The sequence below is a fragment of the Chiloscyllium plagiosum genome, chromosome 1 (genome assembly GCF_004010195.1).
Source record: "Chiloscyllium plagiosum isolate BGI_BamShark_2017 chromosome 1, ASM401019v2, whole genome shotgun sequence".
Taxonomy (NCBI): domain Eukaryota; kingdom Metazoa; phylum Chordata; class Chondrichthyes; order Orectolobiformes; family Hemiscylliidae; genus Chiloscyllium; species Chiloscyllium plagiosum.
The window spans coordinates 115,508,150-115,528,970 of record NC_057710.1 but is presented as its reverse complement, the minus strand read 5'-3'; the positions used below and the strand labels follow the sequence as shown (position 1 = coordinate 115,528,970).

Here is a 20,821-nt window from a genome sequence, read left to right as displayed (position 1 = left end):
TATACTAAATTAAAAGAAATACAATAAATCACTGCTTCACTTGGGAGCAGAACATAGGACCTTGGATAGTGAGACTGGAGGTGACAAAAGGACAGATGTTACACCAAAAGAGAAAATGTTGGAAAATCTCAGCAGGTCTGGCAGCATCTGTAAGGGGAGAAAAGAGCTGACGTTTCGAGTCTAACTGACCCTTTGTCAAAGCTGATGTTACACCCTCTGTACTTGCATTAGGAAGATGCCAGGGAACTGAAGGGGTTTGTTAGGTGTGGTGGAGGTCTAGACTAGGATATTGCAGAAAGATGGTCCCTTTTAGAATGCTGTAAATGGAAAGGAAGATGTGTTTGGTGTCATCCCCTCAGAAGTGGTGGTCATGGCATAAATGTCGAAGGTGAGGATAAAAGTTCTGGAAGAGAGAGGAGGTGCTGAGAGCAGAAATACAGAAAATGGAGCAGTCAGAGACCTTGCTGAGTACCTTTGGGGGTGGAAGTGTGGAAGGAGGGGTGATTTCTCAGTTGAAAGAAAAGGAAACAGTAATATGGAAAGTGCATTGTCAGAGCAGTTGTGACAGAGCCACAGAGTGACTGTAAACATGAAATGGACTCCGTGCAAAAGAAGCATTTAAGGAAATGTAATCAAGGAAGATGTGGAAGTCAGTGGGCGTATAGTGAATATTGATGGCCAGTCTTCAGAAATGAAGAGAAAAAAGTTGAGGAAGGGAATGGCCAAACTTGAGGTGAGCTTCACAAAGGTAAAAGAAGAATGTATATTCAGGCCAAAGTTTGTGTATGTTATAGAAATGTACCTGTTTTGTGATGTTTCTGCTTAAAAATGCTGTTTGCTACTCATTATAAATAGCCTTGCAATCCTTTTTAACTAAATAACAAACCTGCATTTTGAAGTGAATTTATTTGTGTGATTATTATAGCTCCATTTCAAACATTTATGATGATTTGCTGATTTCTTTTTTATTTTACATGCATTATTTCATTTGTTTGCATGCTTCTGCTTTGGCTCTCCAGCCAGAAAACGTTGTTCTCACTCTACAGGTACATGTATGCCTTCTCAAATATTTCTAAAGGATGATCTTTCACTTTTTGATAAGAGTTTTAATATATCAAGGTGCTGTGACACAAAGCTGTTGGTTTAAAAATAAATGAGCTACTATTGATCTAAATATTCTACTGCAAGTTAACCTATTGATCTTTTACGCCAATAAACTAGCAGACGTAGAGCTCATTTATGTCAACCATTGTTATCTAGAACGTACTGTGCAAGAGGGCAGGTCACTTAGCTGATTTGAGGTGACTCATAACATTGTTGTGTATTGGGTAGAAAGTAAGGAAGCTGCGCAAGCTTGAGCTCTCACAAATAAGTTCAGTTTTTCCAACACAGTCTTATTTGACCGTGTTCTTCCCTTTTTTGTTCAAGTAACTTAACTATGTTCACCAGTTCCCAAAAACATTGTGTCCACATTTGAGGATTTGGTTTGTTAGGAAAGTATGCTTTTTTTAATGGAAGCACAGCTGGACAGTAAGAGTGAAATCTAATAGGGATTTAGGTTATGGCAAGACTTTTGGCAGAATCAGAAGAAAAGCCTGGCAATTTTGATCTCAATATTTTGCTCTATGTTCTATGCCTTGGCAAGCAGTAAACACTTTGTTAACATCCAACTTGCCTCATTAATATTCAGCTCCCTATCTTACTAAATGTCCTCATTGTACATGAGATTTGACATGGAAGCCAGAGGAGGTACTTAGTGAAACCAGCTTGTCCCTTGCTTCAGAGAATCTCCATGTTGGACACTGTGCATGGATATGTCAAGGCCTGAACACCCCACGTTCATGGATATTGGCATCAAACATGTGCCAGCCTCCCTACATGGCACATTTCCAATCCACTTATAGGATACTTCTGCATTTGAATGTTGCACCTGTAGCTGCGTTGGCAACTTCATCAAAATTATGCTACAACGACACTGTACATTCATGGCCATGCACCCAGCTCATGAACTGGATCAGGCTGCATCTTAGGCTCTTCGTTTGCTTTCATAGTGCCCACTATCTCTAATCCTTACCTGGATGCTCACAGCATTCCTTCCATGCTTTGCATTCCCTTGCCTTGTCTTTTGGTGCTTTCTTCCTCAGCCAGAGATAACAGGCTCATATTGATTCTGTCTTGCCTTGCCTTTTAGTGCAGTTACAAGATAGAAAGCTTGTCATAGTTGTTAGCAGACCTCAATGAAGCCAAAGGGGTACCTTTGCTCAGGGGGTCCTAGCACAGCAAGCCAAGGCCTTCATTACCAGACTAGGGGATTGGATACAGTCAGTTAACCAATTGGGATGGTCAGAATCAAGATGCTCGTCACCTAAGGAGGAGGAGCTGAATGTTGAGCAGCCAACCACTCTTCTTTAATTTTTCTATGCAATTGGGGGCTGCTTTCCTCCTGAAATGAGAGGGGGTGGGGTAGATATTATGGAATGAAAGGGGGTGGCACAGCTGTTCCAGTTAGTGCAAGTGGCAAGGTACCCCTAGAGAGTGAGTAGGCAGCGCTGAGAGCATACAGGGTTAATGGAGTAGCGGTTGGGTTGGTGATAGTGAGTAAGGAAGATGTTGTAGGTAGTAATGAGTATGGTAGAGATTGAGCTTGGTGGGAAGTGGTGTTAATAGCAGAGAAGGATTGTGAGGTATTGGAATGAAGATGGTGGCACTTATGCTGGTAGATTTCAGCAGGTCATTGATTTTCCTATTTGGTATGCTTTTGTCCAGATGACTGAGCTGTGTGATAACCTCAGACCAGGCTAAAAATCACACAACACCAGGTTATAGTGTTGTGTGATTTTTAACTTTGTACACCCCAGTCCAACACTGGCATCTCCAAATCAGACCAGGCTGGCATGGTCTAGTGTCATGGCCTCTACTCATTCTGTGGGAAGAGGAAGTTCTACCTCTGTACCACCCCATCCAGCAGGACCTCCAGGACCCTGCCATAAAGTGGAGTGCTGATTTTCCCCTTCCTGCGGTGTCTGGGCAAGTGTTGGGAATCGTGTAGGTTAGTTCTGGACTGACAGTGTTTGTCTGGGTGCACAACAGGCTTTTGAAGATGATGCAGACACAAGGGATGCCCGTGCATTCTGGGATATCCACTGAGTGGTAAGTTGTTCCAGGAACAGCATGTGGTAAGATGTGGTTAGAATCCAAAGTTGGGGGTGCCATAGGGGAGTAGACATATGATCTGATGAGTTTGGTAAGATATGATGAGAAAGCACTCTCGGCCTCATAGAGATCCCTCCAAAAAACTCAGTTCAACTCAGATTTAGCCAAAAAAGTAAGAATCAGCACTAATTGATTTATGCTTCAGCATCTCTTTGCTTTTGTTTTATTTTCTTTTGAGAGAGATTCAGAAGTTGTGTATAATTTTTGAAATCAAATTGAATGCTGGATGGAGCATTTGGAAGGAGTACAGCTTGTTTTATCAAAATGGCACCTTTGATTAAAGGATTAAATTATCAGGACAGGAGTGTAAGTGATGTTTACACTGCCTTGAATTTAGAAGGTTGAGGGATAATCCCATCTACGTTTAAAAATAGAAGGGGTCTGAGAGGGTAGATGTAGTGAAATTGAACATAGGAATGTAAAGAAGAGAAGCAGGAATAGGCTTTTGGACCCTCAAGTCTGCTCCACTATTTAATGACCCCAATGATTTGGATATGAGCATAAGAGGTATAGTTAGTAAGTTTGCAGATGACACCAAAACTGGAGGTGTAGTGGACAGCAGAGAATGTTACCTCAGATTACAACAGGACCTTGACCAGATGGGCCAATGGGCTGAGAAGTGGCAAATGGAGTTTAATTCAGATAAATGCGAGGTGCTGCATTTTGGGAAAGCAAATCTTAGCAGGACTTATACACTTAATGGTAAGGTCCTAGAGAGTGTTGCTGAACAAAGAGACTTTGGAGTGCAGGTTCATAGCTCCTTCAAAGTGGAGTCGCAGGTAGATAGGATGGTGAGGAAGGCGTTTGGTATGCTTTCCTTTATAGGTCAGGGTATTCAGTACGGGAGTTGGGAGGACATTGCTTGGACCACTGTTGGAGTATTGCGTGCAGTTCTGATCTCCTTCCTATTGGAAAGATATTGTGAAACTTGAAAGGGTTCAGAAAAGATTTACAAGGATGTTGCCAGTGTTGGACGATTTGAGCTACAGGGAGAGGCTGAACAGGCTGGGACTGTTTTCCCTGAAGCGTCGGAGGCTCAGGGGTGATGTTATAGAGGTTTATGAAATTATGAGGGGCATGGATAGGATAAGTAGGCAAAGTCTTTTCCTTGGGGTGAGGGAGTCCAGAACTAGAGGGGGTAGGTTTAGGATGAAAGGGGAAAGCTATAAAAGAGACCTAAGGGGCAACTTTTTCACGCAGAGGGTGGTACGTGTATGGAATCAGCTGCCAGAGGATGTGGTGGAGGCTGGTACAATTGCAACATTTAAAAGGCATTTGGATGGGTATATGAATAGGAAGGTTTAGAGGGATATGGGCCGGGTGCTGGCAAGTGGGACTACATTGGGTTGGGATATCTAGTTGGCGTGGACGGGTTGGACTGAAGGGTCTGTTTCCGTGCTGTACATCTCTATGACTCATTTGTAGATTAATGTACCTCCTCTGCTACCTGAGAAAGAGAATTCCAAAGACTAATTTGGGGCGGCATGGTGGGTCAATGGTTAGCACTACTGCCTCACAACACCACGGACCTGGGTTTGATTCCAGCCTCGGACGACTGTCTGTGTGGAGTTTGAACATTCTCCCTATGTCTGTGTGGGTTTCCTCTGGGTGCTTCCGTTTCTTCCCCCAATCCAAAGATGTGCAGGTTAAGTAAATTGGCTATGCTAAAATTGCCCATAGTGTTAGGGATGTGTAGGTTAGGTGCATTAGTTAGGGGTAAATGTAGAGTAGTATGAGAATGGGTCTGGGTGGGTTACTCTATGGAGGATCGGTGTGGAATTGTAGGGCCGAATAGCCTGTTTCCACATAGTAGGATTCTATGATTGTGTGATCCATTGAGGAAAGAAATTCCTCCTAATCTGTCTCCCAGATGCGACACACTTTACGTTAAAACTTTGCCCAAGTTCTTAATTCCCCCTGAGGGAACCACCCTCTCAGCATCTAGCTGTGGAGTCTCATCAGAATCTTATGTGCTAATTCTTAAAGTTTTTTGTTTTGGCTAAGTCTGAATCAAATTTTGATTTTTGGAGGGTTTGTCACCACAAAGGCAAGTAAGTTCTCTCACCCAATCGTACTAAACCTGCATCATTAATTACCTACTAAGCTACTATAGTGACTCTGTCTGATTTTCAACCCATCTTACCATGTTCACACAACCCTCAGAATTTACTGGGCATCTCTTTTCCCACACCATCTTTAAAATCCTATTGTGCACCTGGACCAGTATGTCAGTCTGGAGTTGCCTTGCCATGAGCCACAGACATGGCAGACAAGAAGAAATCGATACTCTGTTTTGTGGGCTGAGACCTGGCAATCTTGCTGAATGATGCAGTTGTGAGACTTGCTCCCACCCCCAGGACCAATGGTAACTTGACACTAGACCATGTCAGCCTGGTCCAAGGATGCCACTGGGGTTAAATTGTCTCAGCCACCTGGAGGAATGTTTAGCGCTCCAGGAAGAAGGTCACTGTCCTTCTGCAGTCTTTGAGGGTAGGGTCCACCATCTTCTCTCTAATATACAACACTCACTCATTTTCTATGACTGCATTCATTTCGCACCAAGGTTCATGCACTACCACTCTCTCTGTTACCTGTAGCATCTTCCCTACTCAGTCTCGTCTACCCTAACCCCAATGCCATTAACTCTGCATGCCCCCTGCACTGTCGATTTACTTGCTCCCTGTCAGTCAGCTCTGCATCTCTTCTGAGGAGAACCTGACTGTGACCATCTTGAGCCAGGCTTGAACTGGTATCAGAGGATGCTCTTGAGGAGCAAAGGCTCTTCCCCTTAACTTCACTGAGGCCTGCTGACAACTATGGTAAAACTTTTGGCTTTGTCTGTGTGCCAAACAACAAGGTAAGACACCAGAAACATTAATTTGGCATCTCTGGATGAGCAGGCAAGGCACGAGCATCCAGATGGGCTCAGAGTGAATGAATGCTATGACAAGAAGCAAAGAGATACAGCCTGGTGTAGACTGTAACCTGGGTGTGTGTGTTTCTGAGAGCATTGTGTCCGTGCAACCACACTACAATGATAGTGCAACTTGTAATGCAGCATTGAAATGCAGAAATGAATTATAGGTAATTTGGAGATGTGCTGTGAGGATTCTTGGAAGATGGTACCTGTTGGTTGCCAATGTCCATTGTGCGGCCAGTGCCTATTGAGTATGCCCTGAGTTGTTGATGCCCAATCTCCAACATGGAGGATGTTTGGACAAGCAGAAAGTTCAATTGTTATTTGCTTGCTGTGATTTCAATGTCAAACTTTCCTGTCGACTAGCTGATTTGGCAAGTATGGCAAAATTGGAGTCTGAATATTAATAAGGCAGGTTGTGGCATTAACAAGCATTAACAACAAGCAGAAGTTTTCATTTGGTATTTCACCATTGCCTAGCAAGAATCTCGCCGTGTCTCTTGTGAGAAATCAAAAAGATGGAGTGAGATAATCCCCATATTGACATGGGTCTCATCGCACTTGTTACCTAATTCTGCCACCCATCTCACCACAGCCCAAAATCACTCTGAGCCCTATAAAGTTTCTGTAAGACCGTGTCCCATTCATCTGAACTCCAATAAGTGCAGAGCTAAATTGCTCAACCTTTCCTCGTGCAATCCTTTTATCCCATGAATTAGCCTAGGGAATCTTCATTGAACTGCCTCCAATGTAAGTACAGCCCTCCTTAAGGAAGTCTTAGCTGTATGCAGTACTCCAGGTATGGCCTGACCAGAGCCCTGTGCAGTTGTCATTTTATGACCTTTTGCATTTGTATTTGATGCCAACATTCTATTTGCCTGTCTAATTACTTGGCGTATCTGTATGTTAACTTTTGTGATTCATATGTGAGGCCATGTAAATTGCTCATGTAGAGCAATCTACATGTAGATCATAGCATTCTACAGTCTCTCACATTTAAATAATATTCTGCTTTTTGACTCTTCCTACTAAAGTTGCTAATCTCACATTTTTCCACGTTTTCTAAAATATTGCGACTCACTTAACCTATCTGCGCTCATTTGCTGACACTTTAAAGGACAGAATTTTCTGAGGAGTGGAGATTGCCACTCCTCTCCTACTTTTTCTGTTAAAAAAGAATCTTTCAGGGGATTCCAATCAAGGCTTCTGCAGAGTGTACCTTAAATCTCGTAGGTGTCTCTTGGTGCAGCATAGTTAGGGGGAGTTCATTTTGTTCTCTTTGGCTACATTATATCTTGTCCCTTCATCTGACTCATTACCACACATTACAAATAGTTGAATTCCTAGCACTGACCCATTGTTCGCCCCAACTGGTTTCAAGATAACCCATTTCTTCCTGACAATTATTTTCTTTGGTGGAGATTCCGGAACAAGACTGCATGACCTTAAAATTGCAATATAATCAAGAAACACTTTTTCATACAAATGGGATGCAACAACGTATTGCTGTAGAGTGTTATGGATGTTGTGAGAATTTAAATCTTTAATTGCTAGTTTTATCCTCAATAATAACATTAGGAACTGGAACAGAGGTACAGAAGTGGAATCAAAGGACTGTTCAATGTAATACCATTGAATGGCAGAACAGGCTTAAGGGACAATAACACTTGTTCCTATTCCCTATGTTTCTATTGTACAAAGTTGAATAACTGCTTTTCTCCAAGCATAATTAGCAGTCTAAAATTGTTGCATGTGCAATATTTAATATATAATCTGATTCTTGAATTTATGTTTTATTGTAAATCGTATGTTAACCTTTGGGGAGTTTTATCAATTTTATGATCCAAGTCTATTAAATATTTCCCTTTTTGTAACAGATAATTTACTATGAGATTGGTTTCATCATCTGTGCGACTCTGGGAATTGTGTTTATACTTCTCATGCCTCTTTTGGGCCTCTGTTTCTGCATGTGTCGTTGTTGTGACAACTGTGGAGGGGAGCTGCATCAACGACAGAAGAAAAATGCAGATTGTAGAAGAAGCTGCTTTGCAACAACCCTGTTTTTTGTTACCATAATTATAACGTAAGTTTGAATAGAAACCTATTGCTAACAGTTGCTTGTTAAAATCTGCATTGAAAGGCCTAATAATACCTTACATTGTTGTTGCTTTAATTTCTCCCCACAATTTTTTTTAAACATGAGAAGTTTTTTTTTCATTTTCTGTTGAAACTCTTTCCATTTCAGGTACGCATGCCAGTGTCAGCAAACAAGATGTTGACTAAAGTTCTGCGTTTGACCCAGGGAACACTTTATACAATGTGGCTTAGATCTTCTAGTCCTCCAATTATCTGAAAGATACATGTCCGTACCCCTCAGAAGTCTACCTGCACTGACTATGTGGGAATTCCCTGAGATTTAATTTTCTGTATCTGGAACTGTCCAAAACACAATTAAACTGTGTTTAATTGGAATTCTCCAAAGTTTCTAACACTACTTATCTGGTTAACTCTTCTTACTTAGCAGTAAACGTTAGACAGAAAAATTCTCTTGTATATTCTGGATAATTGTTTAACTGATTCCCTTCCTACGACTTCCCACTGGAGCACTTGACTGCTCAAACCCTCTTATCTGATCCAACTGCCTCCCTGGCCTGACCTATCCTGTTACTAGTCTGTCACCCAATCTCATCACTCATCTGCCACCCTCCCTGCTCACTCAGCTGTCATCCTACCCTTGTGTCACCTGTCACCCAGCTCCTTCAATCACCCACCTACCCTTGTACTCAATTGCTTTACTTCTCTCTGTAGCTTCTTAACGATGCTTTGGGATGTTTAAACTTTGTTTCAATACTGGAAAATGGCAGAACGTGCTGGAAAAAGGGGCTGTGTTTGTATGAAGACTTTCTTTGCTGCACCCTGAGAGGACTACTGTCTGCAACTGTTGGAAAGGATCCTGCATCAAAGACAGGACCAAAAATATCTGATCAAATTAAGAATCTAATAGAATTCCTGCAGTGTGGAGCAGATCACACCGACCCAGAAGAGCATCCCACCCAGACCCATCCCCCTACCCTGTCCCTGTAACCCCACATTTCCCATAGCTAATCCACCTAGCCTGCACATCCCTGGACACTGGGTAATTTAGAATGGCCAATCCACCTAATCTGCACATCTTTGGACTGTGGGAGTAAACTGGAGCACTTGACCGAAACCCACACAAACACTAGGAGAATGTAAACTCCACACGGATAGTTGCCCAAGGCTGAAATTGAACCCGGATCCCTGGCACTGTAAGGCAGCAGCGCTAACCACTGAGCCACCGTGCTGCCCTGTAAAAATGTCATGTATTATCTGATCTGAGGTGGAAGTAGGGATTCCAACCCAAAAAACAGATGATTTAGGCCTATGACAAGCTTTCTGTTTATTTCCTCATTGTAGCAAATGCTTCCTTGAGTAACATTGCTATGATGTGGAGATGCCAGTGTTGGACTGGGGTGGACAAAGTCGGAAGTCGCACGTGACCAAGTTATAGTCCAACAGGTTTATTTGAAATCACCAGCTTTCGGAACGCTGCCCTTTCATTGGGTGAAGTGGAGGGAACTGCTTCCCTCACTTCACCTGACGAAGGAGCTGTGCTCCAAAAGCTTGTGATTTCAAGTAAATCTGTTGGACTATAAGCTGGTGTCATATGATTTCTGACTGAGTAACATTACTAATTAGTGCCAAATTCATTGGCTGTATTCTACTGCCGACTAGAAACAGGACAAAGAATTTCCATCACTTTCGCCTGAATTGGATGTATCTTAGGTAAAACATTTTTCTTTCCACTTATAGTATCAAAGCACGGTTCAGTGCTGGCTCCTTAACTATTTACAATCTACATTAATGATTTTGATGAGGAAGTCTGTATTGTAGCCAAATTTGCTGAAATTAGAAAAATAAGTAGGGAAGCAAGTTGTGAAGAGGACATGAAGAAGAGATTTTTGAGAAACCAAGATCACAGAATTTTCTGAAATATACAAATGACATTATGATGCATTTTGTTTAAATATGTTTATGAAGGAAAGATCTGTATACCAAATGTTGCTATAGAACATGATCCCTGATTTGAACATAATGTAGCATTCCATTTTGTTGATGATCAACAGTTGTATGGGCCTAGGTCATTAATTGTGGCATTTATTCTTACCGAAAAATTCTGCAACTAAATTTTAACTCTCCTTTTCAAGCTGGAATATTCAGGGAATTTTCAAAACAAATATCTTTTTTTGTATATTTACCACATCCTGTCTTGAATGGAAACCAAACTTTCAGTCAATCTACTTTTGCTCTTTTATAAATATCTTGAAACCAGATGAAAATTTTCCTAATTTTATTCACTCCATGGGATATCATGAAATGGTTGGAGGCACTGGATACTGCAAAGGCTATGGATCCTGACAATATTTTGAAAAAAATATTGAAAACATGTTCCATATCTTGCTTACCTTTGGTGAAGTTGTTTCAGTACAGCTGCAACACTGGCATCTACCTGCCAATATGGAAAGTTGCCCAGATATTTCCTGTACACAAAAGCAGGACAGATCCAACCTAATCAGTTACTGCCCCACTAATCTATTCTTGATCATCAATAAAGTGATAGAAGGTGTCGTTAACAGTGCTATCCAGCACACCTCATTAATGCTCAGTTTGATTCCATCAACGCTACTCAACTCTTGACCTCACTACAGCCTTAGTTGAAATGTGGACTAAAAAGTTGAATGTCAGAGCTGAGGTGAGAGCAATTGCCTTTGACATCAAAATCACTATTAACTGAGTATGGCCTTGAGAAGTCCTAGCAAAACTGGAATCGATGAGAATCGGAGGATAAACTCTCCACTGGTTCAAGTAATACTTGTCACAAAGGAAGATGATCAGTCATTTCATTTCCAGGACATCATCTCAGGTTAGTGCCCTTTGCTGAACCATCTTCAGATGGTTTGCCAATGACCTTCCTTCCATCAAAAGGTCAGAAGTGGAGATGTTTGCTGAAAATTGTACAATGTTCAGCACCATTTGTGACTCCTCAGGTAATGAAGCAGTCATGTTCAAATGCAGTAAGATCTGGAAAATATCCAGGCTTGTTTCAAAAAGTGAGGTATGACAAAGTGACCTCATGCAACGTTAGGGTGTCTCCAAAAAACACCATTGAATGTTGCAGCCAGTGGTCTTAGTCCATATTAATAACAACCACTTAGACAGGAAGAGAGATATGGTCTGACAGTCAGAATCTGGGGAGGTGGGTAAGACATTAGTAAGCAAACAAAAGTGGCAAATGAAACCTAGTAAGACCACAAGACACAGGAGCAGAAATTAGGCCATTCAGCCTATCGCGTCTGCTCTGCCATAAAGTTATGGCTGATAAGTTTCTCAACCCCATTCTCCCGCTTTCTCCCTATAACCCTTGATTCGCTTGACAATCAAAACCTATCTATCTCTGTTTTAAACATACTCAGTGACCTGACCACCACAGCATTCTGTAGGAGTGAATTCCGTAGGTTCACCATTCTCTGGCTGAGGAAGTTTCTCTTTACCTCCATTCTAAGAGGTCTTCCCTTTACTCTGTGTCCTCAGGTTCTCATCTCTCCAACCAATGGAAATATCTTCCCAACATCCACTCTGTCCAGGCCATTCAGTATTCTGTAAGTTTCAATCAGGTCCCCCTCATCCTTCTAAACTCCATCGAGTATAGACCCAGAGTCCTCAAGCGTTCCTTAAACGTTAAGCTTTTCATTCCTGGGACCATTCTTGTGAACCTTCTCTGGACCTGCTCCAGGGCCAGTACATCCCTACTGAAATATGCGTCCCAAAACTGCACACAACACTACAAATATGGTCTGACCAGAGCCTTATAAAGCCTCAGATGTACGCCCCTGCTTTTATATTCAAGTCCTCTCAAGATTAATGCCAACATTGCATTTGCCTTCCTAACTACTGTCTCAGCCTGCAAGTTTATCTTGAGACAATCTGGATTAGAAATACATAAAAGTGTGAAGTTGTTAATTTTGGTAGGAAGAACAGAGAGACTTTACAAGGGGTGCAGCAGCAAAAGAACTCTGGGATTACATGTGCATAAATCATTGAAGGCTGTGGTATTTGAGATAATGATTAATAAAACATATTGTATACTAGGCTTTATCAATTCCAGACAAAAGTAGAGAAGCTATGTTAAACTTTTTTTTTAAAAACGGGACCTCAATCGTATCCATTTCTAGGAATCATATTTTACGAAGGATGAGAAGGTACGAGAAAGTGTGCAGGAAAGATTAATGAGAATTGTAGTTACTATAATGAGGGCAGCCAGCTGGACCTCAGAATATGAATCTCCTGATTGCCGCTGCTAATCTGGTTCAATCAGGCACCCCTGGGTGACAGGTAATAAGTGGAGTGTTAAAGATACTGTCACTTTGATAGCTGACTCTGAAGAGGCAGTACTAAAATCAGCAATTGTTTATGTCTAAATAAAAGGTGATTTGTGACTGCATACCAGCCTCTCTGAAGTTATTTCAGTGGCAACAACAATAAAGCACCATGCATGCAGAAATCCACTTGCAACAGTCTTCTTTGAGTTGGGGTAAGCATTTCTTACATCATGTCTTTGTTTGGGAAGCTTGACTTGTTTGACCCTGCCATCGAGGAGTGGGAACAGTATGTGGAAAGAATATATTTTTTTCCCCAAACAACATTGTGGTAAATGAAAAGCACTAAGTAATTCTCCTTACATCCTGTGAGGCACAGTTTTTTTTTCTGTTATTAGGAGTCTCGCTTTCCCTGAGGCACCAAATACTAAAACCTTTTTGGATCGGAGAGACCAACTCACAGTGGAGGATGGCATATTTTTTGGGGAGCAAGAGTGGTTATCCCAAGCAAATCTCACTGCCAAATATGTGGTGAACTCCACTAGGGCCATCCAGGGGTCTCCAAAATGAGGACGTAGGTGAGAAGTTATGTCTGATGATCGGGCTTGAATGCAGACATTGCTGCATTGGTGGGGCAGTGCCCAGAGTGCGAACAAGGACAAAAACTACCACCAGCAGCTCCCCACATCCAGGGAATGACCAGGTGTACCTTGGACTTGGTTGCACGTTGACTATGGAGGTATTTTCGTGGGTTCAGTTTTCAAAGTTATTATAGATACCCACTCAAAGTGGTCAAATGTGCATAAGGTCTGCACACCAATCACAGGAATGGTGATAGAAAAACTGCGCAAATCTTTTTTAATACGTGAAGTTCCAGAAATATTGGTCACAGGTAAAGGGTTATCGTTTACTAGCAGGAAATTTGAATATTTCCTAAAGTTGAATGGAATTTGACATATAAGGATAGCTCCATACCGCCCATCAGTCAGAGACTGGCAAGAACAGCAGTTCAAACTTTGAAGGCTGGCTTGAAGAGACAGCCTACAGCTTCGCTAGATACTAAGCGGCCATGGATCTGATTTGACTATAGGGCCATCCCATGCAAGTACAGGGATAGCATTGGCAGTGTTGCTATTGGAGGGGAGACGCTGCACCAGGCTAAGACCGATTTTCCCAGACCTCGGTGAGGGTGAAGCGGCATCAGAAATTCCAATAGTGGATAGTAGACTCTGCTATACGAGAACGATAGTTTGATATGGGATAAAGTTTTCTGTAAGAATCATGGAAATGGCCTTGCATGGGTAAGGGGCATGGTTGACCTAAGGTCAGGACTAGTGATGTATAAAGTTTGGGTAATGCGGCAGTCCTGAGAAACATATGGACCATATGAAAGCCATGAAATTGCAAGCAGTGCAGGAGCAAAATGTATCCTGCCCCTTGGAAAGTCTGCTGGAACCCTTGGGTTCGCCTTCTCTGTCAAACGCTGATGACTCCTCAGAATCATAGGCAGATAAGATGGATGTAGCTGCCTCAATGCCTTTGCCACTGGAAGAAGAGTATGTACAATACTATGGCTTTAAGAGACATATTTTATCTTGTTTTTTTTATGATGAGAGATTGAGAAAGAGATGAAGAGCGGTCTGTTCCAAGCAAATAAAGTAATGAGCTCGTAAGGCCTAGGGATTTTTCTTAAAGCTGGGTTTTAGTTTGGCTTCAACAGTTGTTGGGTTTGGAAATTGACTATGAAATGTCCCTCTCTCTCTCGCGCTCTCACTGTCTCTACTACAGCCTAAAAGCTTGAATTCTCTTTGCCAAAATCACATGTGAAAAGATCTATCAGGATAAAATGTGTTTTGCTTAAAGCTAAGTAGTGTAACCAATCGAATTACATCTGGAATACAGCACGTTACACTTGCTTTTAAATAAGATAAAAGTTAGGGTCTAGGCTAACTCATTCATATATTTGAGGGGGTTTGGTGTGAAATTCTACTGAGGTGGCCCTGGCACAAGCGTCAAGCTCCACCCCCTGCACACACAATCCCCTCCCCACACCTTATTGGATGCCGACCCAGTGCTAAAATGCCCCAGGAGGAGCTTCAAGAAAAAGGACCAGCCTGTGTCCAGGGACTGAGAGGGAGAGGGATGTAGTGATTGTAATGAGATCAGCCAGTTTAGACCTCTTAGAATATGAAGTCCTTGATTGGGGCTGTTAATCAGGCTGGCAGACATTATAAAAGGGTGGGGGGGGGTGGGGTGGGGTTGGTGTCAGAGATACCACCACTCAGATAGCTGACCCTGAAGGGGCAGTACTAACGTCAAGGACTGTTCATGTGTAAATAAACGAAGGCATGATAATGGGATACCAGCTTCTGTGGAGTTATTTCAAGAATTATTACAGAAATTAGGATTCTGGACAGACTGGATGAGGAGAACAGTGTTATTTGGTGTATTAATAGCAAACTGGGGGCATAAAGTTTCAAGGTAACTAGCAAAAGAAACTGGTAACAGAAGTAAAACTTTTGTTAATGCAGTTAGGGTCTAGAATCACTGTCTGAGAACCAAATGAAGAGAGGGCTATTTGCAGCTTTCAAAAAGTGTTGTTCCCAATGCACTTCTAGGAGAAAAAGCCTGCATTTTACTTTGTGTGATGACCTCTCTGTTCATCTGGGATATGATTTCATGATAAAGCATCTAACTTTCAGTAAATGATCATGTGACCAGGTTGCCTGGGAGATAAACAATAGAGGGAAAAATTAGTCAGCACAAGTTAATTATAAGGATTTGATTCCGTTTGGAAGCTGTTCAAGTTTCAGAACAAGCTGGCGGGAGAAAAGAAGGTATCTTTCTTAAAGAGCGGCCAGTTGTAATCTCATGTAATGGTTAAAATAATTAAAAATCTTGTTATTGCAGGACTCCTAACAGTGAGTTGAATTTCAGTGATAGCTAAAGATGGCATGTGTATGTATGTGTGTGTGCAGGTGTATGTCTGTATATGCATACAAAACGCTTGGCTGAATACACAGCTAGTACTGATGTTAACACTTTCGGACTACAGATGTGATGGTAGGGTCCTAGGGGAAGGCAGTGATGGATCATCCACTTCGTATTTCTCTTTGAAGATGATTGAAAATGCTTATGGCCTATAACAGACCAATTGTTCCTATTATGCACTTTCCTGATCAAACCTCTGATCACTCCTAACCCTTTGATTTCTGCGTGATAACTTTAAATGTAATGTGTTCTGCATATCACATCAGCAGCATTTATTTAGGACTTGGTAATGCTAAATTGTATGTTTCATGCAGTTCTGAGCTAATGTGAGAAGAAAGCTTTAGGTTTTGATTTTAACTACTTCAGGAAAATGGTTATTGCATGACTATTTAGCAAATGTAATACTTCCTTGATTGACAGATAAAAGACTAATTTGTCACCATCCCAAAAGTAGAATGCGTTTAGAATATAAGATGCAGGATTTTCTTTCTGTGATAAGCAAAGTTATTACTACACTAAAATAGCGTAAAGTGGAATACATGGGAACATTTTCTCTGAAAGAACCTTTGTGTTCTTTTATGTCTCACTGTTCTTCAAAGACTCTTTGTTCTGTTGTGATAGTGCAGATGACCTTGAAAGCCTGTGGATACAGTCTTTCCTTGCTTTACAAAACTTGAACAAAGATGTCTTTCTAAGAATTTAGACGTGATTATGATTTGCCTAATTTTAATCTCTTAACTAGACGGTTATTGAATTAATAATGTGGGCTTTGTTAACATCCGTTTATGTCCAACTGTTAGTTTTCCTCGACAAAAAGATTCAATAACATATTAACATATTCCAGCTCGGCGAACAGAACCACAACAACGAGCACCCAAGCTACAAATCTTCACCCTAACTTTGAACATATTAAAAGGCATGCAATTTAATGCTGGTACTTTGAACATTGAATTGGCAATGAAGAAAGAACAGTATGTTTTGAAGCTAAGAAACATAACTAGGATAAACTGATCGTTGATAGAAAAATGAATAAATTTTCTCTGAAATAATTGTTACCCATGCATTTGTCATTGTTGTTTTAGTATTAATGCCAAAATAAGTGCTGTAGGATATGTGGTGATTTGAGGAATCTACATTATACCAAATGGCTGAGGAAATGCATGTTTTAATAGAATGTGCATCTTGTAAACAGGCAACTTTTCAACAAACAGGCCCTGAAATTTTAACTAATTTAAATGTTTCCTTGAGACTACTGGTGAATTTGTGGGCATAGTTGAGTTTCATTGCTTGAGAAATGAACCAGATTAAATTATTTTCCACAACAATGATCAATCTTTCTAACATTGGTGCTGGGTAGAGAGTTCTTAACGTTTTCATGGACAGCACTCATTAGGGCAGCTTTAAGCGATGGGCTTGTCTGATTGAATGTTAGGAAGATGAAAAAGAAAAAGAGAAGGCTTTTCTTGTATTATGCCTCAATGTTACCATGGTAATTTCCAGGCTGCAAGGAGACTCGAGCCATTTCATACCCCTAAGTGTATATAGTATGGAAACTGCTAGTATGTAAAGTAGGTTTTTCAACCAGTGTTGTTTCAAGAGAGCAATGACATTATATAATGCCAGTCAAATTTGTAGTATGATTATTCCATTGAAAGTATTTTGGATGTATGACAATTGTCTGTCCTATTCATAAATAAATAAAATTATAGACATACCATCTACATTGAATTATGTTGCAATAAGGTGAATACCTTGTTTCATACTACAGAATTGGACAAGTGGTTCGACTAATATTACTTCAGTATCATGAAAGGAGCACAATGATGGATTATGGATGCTGCTGCAATTATGATGTTTCACTTTCTTCATTGTTCAAAAGTGTGAAGTGACTGTTAGGCAGCATTGTAGTGCACATGTATTTGTGTAGAAATAAATAATTTACTATATATAGGATGTTATGTTGTAGGATATAAAATTATTAAAAGTACCACACTTTTGACACATAATCTAATTATTCCCATTGACGCCCAAATCCTAAACTGATATAATGATGCCACTAATAATTAGCCATTGTTACTTTCCAGATCAATGAGGCACAAAATACACATGGATTAGAGATTTTTCTGACCTGCATAAATTTGTGCCATTCCAAATGTTTGCTACACCATGGAGCTAATCTTCTTTTCAACACTGCTGGGGTCAAATTAACAATTGTTGGTAAATCATTGCTACTGATCTGTGCATTGGCTATTTTATTTAACATTTGCTCATGCTACAAAATCTGGTTATTTTCTCTTAACATGGGGGTCCTTGACTGATTTTCAATGTAGAACCAAATAGTAATTAGTACTTTCAAACCCTACGATTGAATTTTGGATTTGATATTTGTTCAGCTCAATTGACTAAATATGACTGGGTTCACATTAGCGTCCACAGTGGTGAACACAACACGATGATTCCACTAGTTAAAGCAACATATTTCTACTTAAATATTTAGAGCAATCAAGCTAGCTTTCTTTTGTGTGTACCTGTTGCTGCAAATGAACACTGCACTGGAATTAAAATCAAATGGCATGTAAGTCCAATTGTATGGAAATTATGCTGGTGGAAAATCTAAATATTCATTTTTTAAAAATCACACTGTACAATCCAACTAGTGCACAGGACATTATAATATTGTTAGCTTTATTTTATTGCAATGTAATTAAAATGGATGAAATAACTTACTTTTCTCAATCAAGATGATTATTACATTTCCAAAGATTTTCTTAAACACTTCTATTATGTGTGTCAGTGAGCACTAGTTGCCTTGTGTCCCTTATTGATTCTTTGGATTGAAATTCCATATTTGCTGTAAGTGTAGCTGTGTAAAGAAACAATGTTTACGAGGAACCACATCTCTAATTATCTTCATGTTGATAATTTTGCATAGAACTGGTTATTTTATTTCATGGCAACAAATGGCACAAAAGCCTTGAGAGAAATTACTCATGCCTTAACATGGAAGTTGCTTAATTTCCAGATTTTTCAGACATATGTAATTGTGCTTTAACTTTCCTGTTCTTTGGAATGCTATGGTGGGAAAATGTGCGTTCAAAATTAAAATATTTTGAGGCTAACAAGAATGTACTTGTGAAAAGGTACTCATTCAGCAATTCAATAATCTTTTGTTAGTGATTTTTATTGTTAAAGTTCAAAATTAAAATACAAATTGTCAAATAAATGGCTTAATATTGATTTTGGCACAATACTCTGCTTTAAGGGCACTTAGTTTGTTGATTCTCCTTTAAGTAACTTTTCTTTTAAATATAAAAATCAGGGCTGGAACACTGTGCATGTTTGCTGCTAACCAAAATCTCACCAACCAAGTTAAAAGAGTTAAGAAGTTGGTCAACAGTAATTTCCAAGACCTACACGCTCTGCTTGATTACACGCCAATGGTAAGGAAGATTTCAACGATGTACATTGTTAAGATTTTATGTACTTCTAATGAAATGTAATTTTCACAAAAGCAAGTAATGTCTTTTTATTTCAGCAACTAAATTACATCACACAACAATACAGCATTGCTAAGAACAAAGCACTCTCCGATATTAACAGTAAGTAATCTTTTTGTTTCGTTCTGCTAAATAAACAGATAACCTTCTGTTTTATTGGACATTATTCATGTTAGTCCTCAAAATGCCTTCAACATTAGTTATAATACAGGATAACTTCAAAGTGGGTTGGCATATTAGTTTTCATGAAGAAAATCTTTTGTTCGTTACAATAGTTTTAGTTATTATCGATGTAACTGCCAATGCCACTCTCAAAAATGTTAGTTTGTTATACCTCACCAAATAAGAATTGCTTTTGAAAACCAAATTTCAAGTCAATCTTTTTGATGCTGCCTTGGATTGTTAAAGAGAATGAAAACAAGAGTTCAAGGGTATATTTCCATCACAAAATAAACACAAGGGGAATCATGCCTGCGTTGGCTTAGAGACTTAACCGTTCTTTCCCCCATGAGGTCAGTTGATAAACCATCATGCTTTTCGTGTTATGGCATATATATGTCTCAGGTTAATATGTAAGCAGTTTACAAGAAATAATTTAAAAACTTCTTCTAGTGTTGAAATCAAAGAGAAAATGATGATGATAAGTAGTTCATCAATCAAAATCTGTAAATAGGAGAAAGAGCAAACATACCAGCAGAAGAGCAGATATACTAAGAGCCACTCAAGTCTGCTCCACTATTCAGTAAAGTTCATGGCTGATCTGTTTGTGTTTTAAATTCCACATTTCCATTTATCAATGATTCCCCTGCCCAAAAAGAATCTATTCACTTCTTTCTTAAAAAAATTAACTGTTCAATATTTAAAATTCAATTCCGTTAGACCGTAAGACTTTAGGAGCAAAGATTAGGCCATTCGGCCCAGCATGTCTGCTGCACCATTTGGTCATGGCTGATAGGTTTTTCAACCCCATTTTCCCCTTGGCAATCAAGACTTTAGATACCTCTGTTTTAAATATACTCAATGATCTGGCCTCCATAACCCTCTGTGGCAATGGATTCCACAGATTCACCACTCTCTGGTTAAAGAAGTTTCTCCTTAACTCCATTCTGAAGGGTCTTTCCTTTACATTAAGGCTGTGTCCTCGGATCCTCATCTCTCCTGCCACTGGAAACAGCTTTCCAGTCTCCATTCTGTCCAGGCCATTCAGTATTCTGTAAGTTTTAATAGGATGCCCTCGCGTCCTTTTAAACTCAATTGAGTATAGTCCCAGAGTCCTCAAACGTTCCTCATATGTTAAGCATTTCATTCCTGGGATCATTCTCGTGAATCTCCTCTGGACCTGCTCCAGGGCCAATACATCCTTCCTGAGGTATAGGGCCAAACATTGCTCACAATAATTGTTCTGCCTTCTAAGGCAGCAAGTTTCAAAGGCTCACAGCCATTTTAGACAAATCCAATCTCTCGACCTTTGTCCTGAAAGAATGACCCCGACTTTAAAACGGTACCTAGTATTGGACTCATCCACAAGAGGAAGCATCCTTTCCACATCCACCTTGCCAAGACCATTCAGGATCTTAGTCACCTCAACCAGGTCACCCCTTACCCTTCTAAACTGCCGTGGAAACAAACCCAGGCTGTCCAGCCGATCCTCATTGGACAACCCATTCGTTCCAGGCATTGATGTAGTAAACCATATCTGACTATCTCCAACACATTTATATCCCTCCTTAAATAAGGACACCAAAACTGCACACAGCTTTCAAGATGTGGTGTCACCAATGCTCTGCATAGCTGAAGCCTAACAT

The 20,821-nt window shown here is 40.3% G+C and overlaps 1 protein-coding gene across 13 annotated transcripts in view; it reads left to right on the top strand.

The window, feature by feature from the left end:
• The window catches only part of LOC122551995 (prominin-1-A-like), a 281,448-nt gene that overhangs the window by 103,111 nt on the left and 157,516 nt on the right, over positions 1 to 20,821 (top strand). For 9 of the 13 annotated variants that reach the window (XM_043694569.1, XM_043694610.1, XM_043694560.1 and 6 more), the window contains 4 exons: positions 1,020 to 1,046; positions 8,008 to 8,213; positions 18,839 to 18,959; positions 19,055 to 19,118. In XM_043694569.1, coding sequence (XP_043550504.1) covers positions 1,020 to 1,046; positions 8,008 to 8,213; positions 18,839 to 18,959; positions 19,055 to 19,118 — 418 coding nt within the window. The remainder of the gene's footprint in view (positions 1 to 1,019; positions 1,047 to 8,007; positions 8,214 to 18,838; positions 18,960 to 19,054; positions 19,119 to 20,821) is intronic. The other 4 variants (XM_043694612.1, XM_043694582.1, XM_043694585.1 and 1 more) reach the window with 1 other exon arrangement.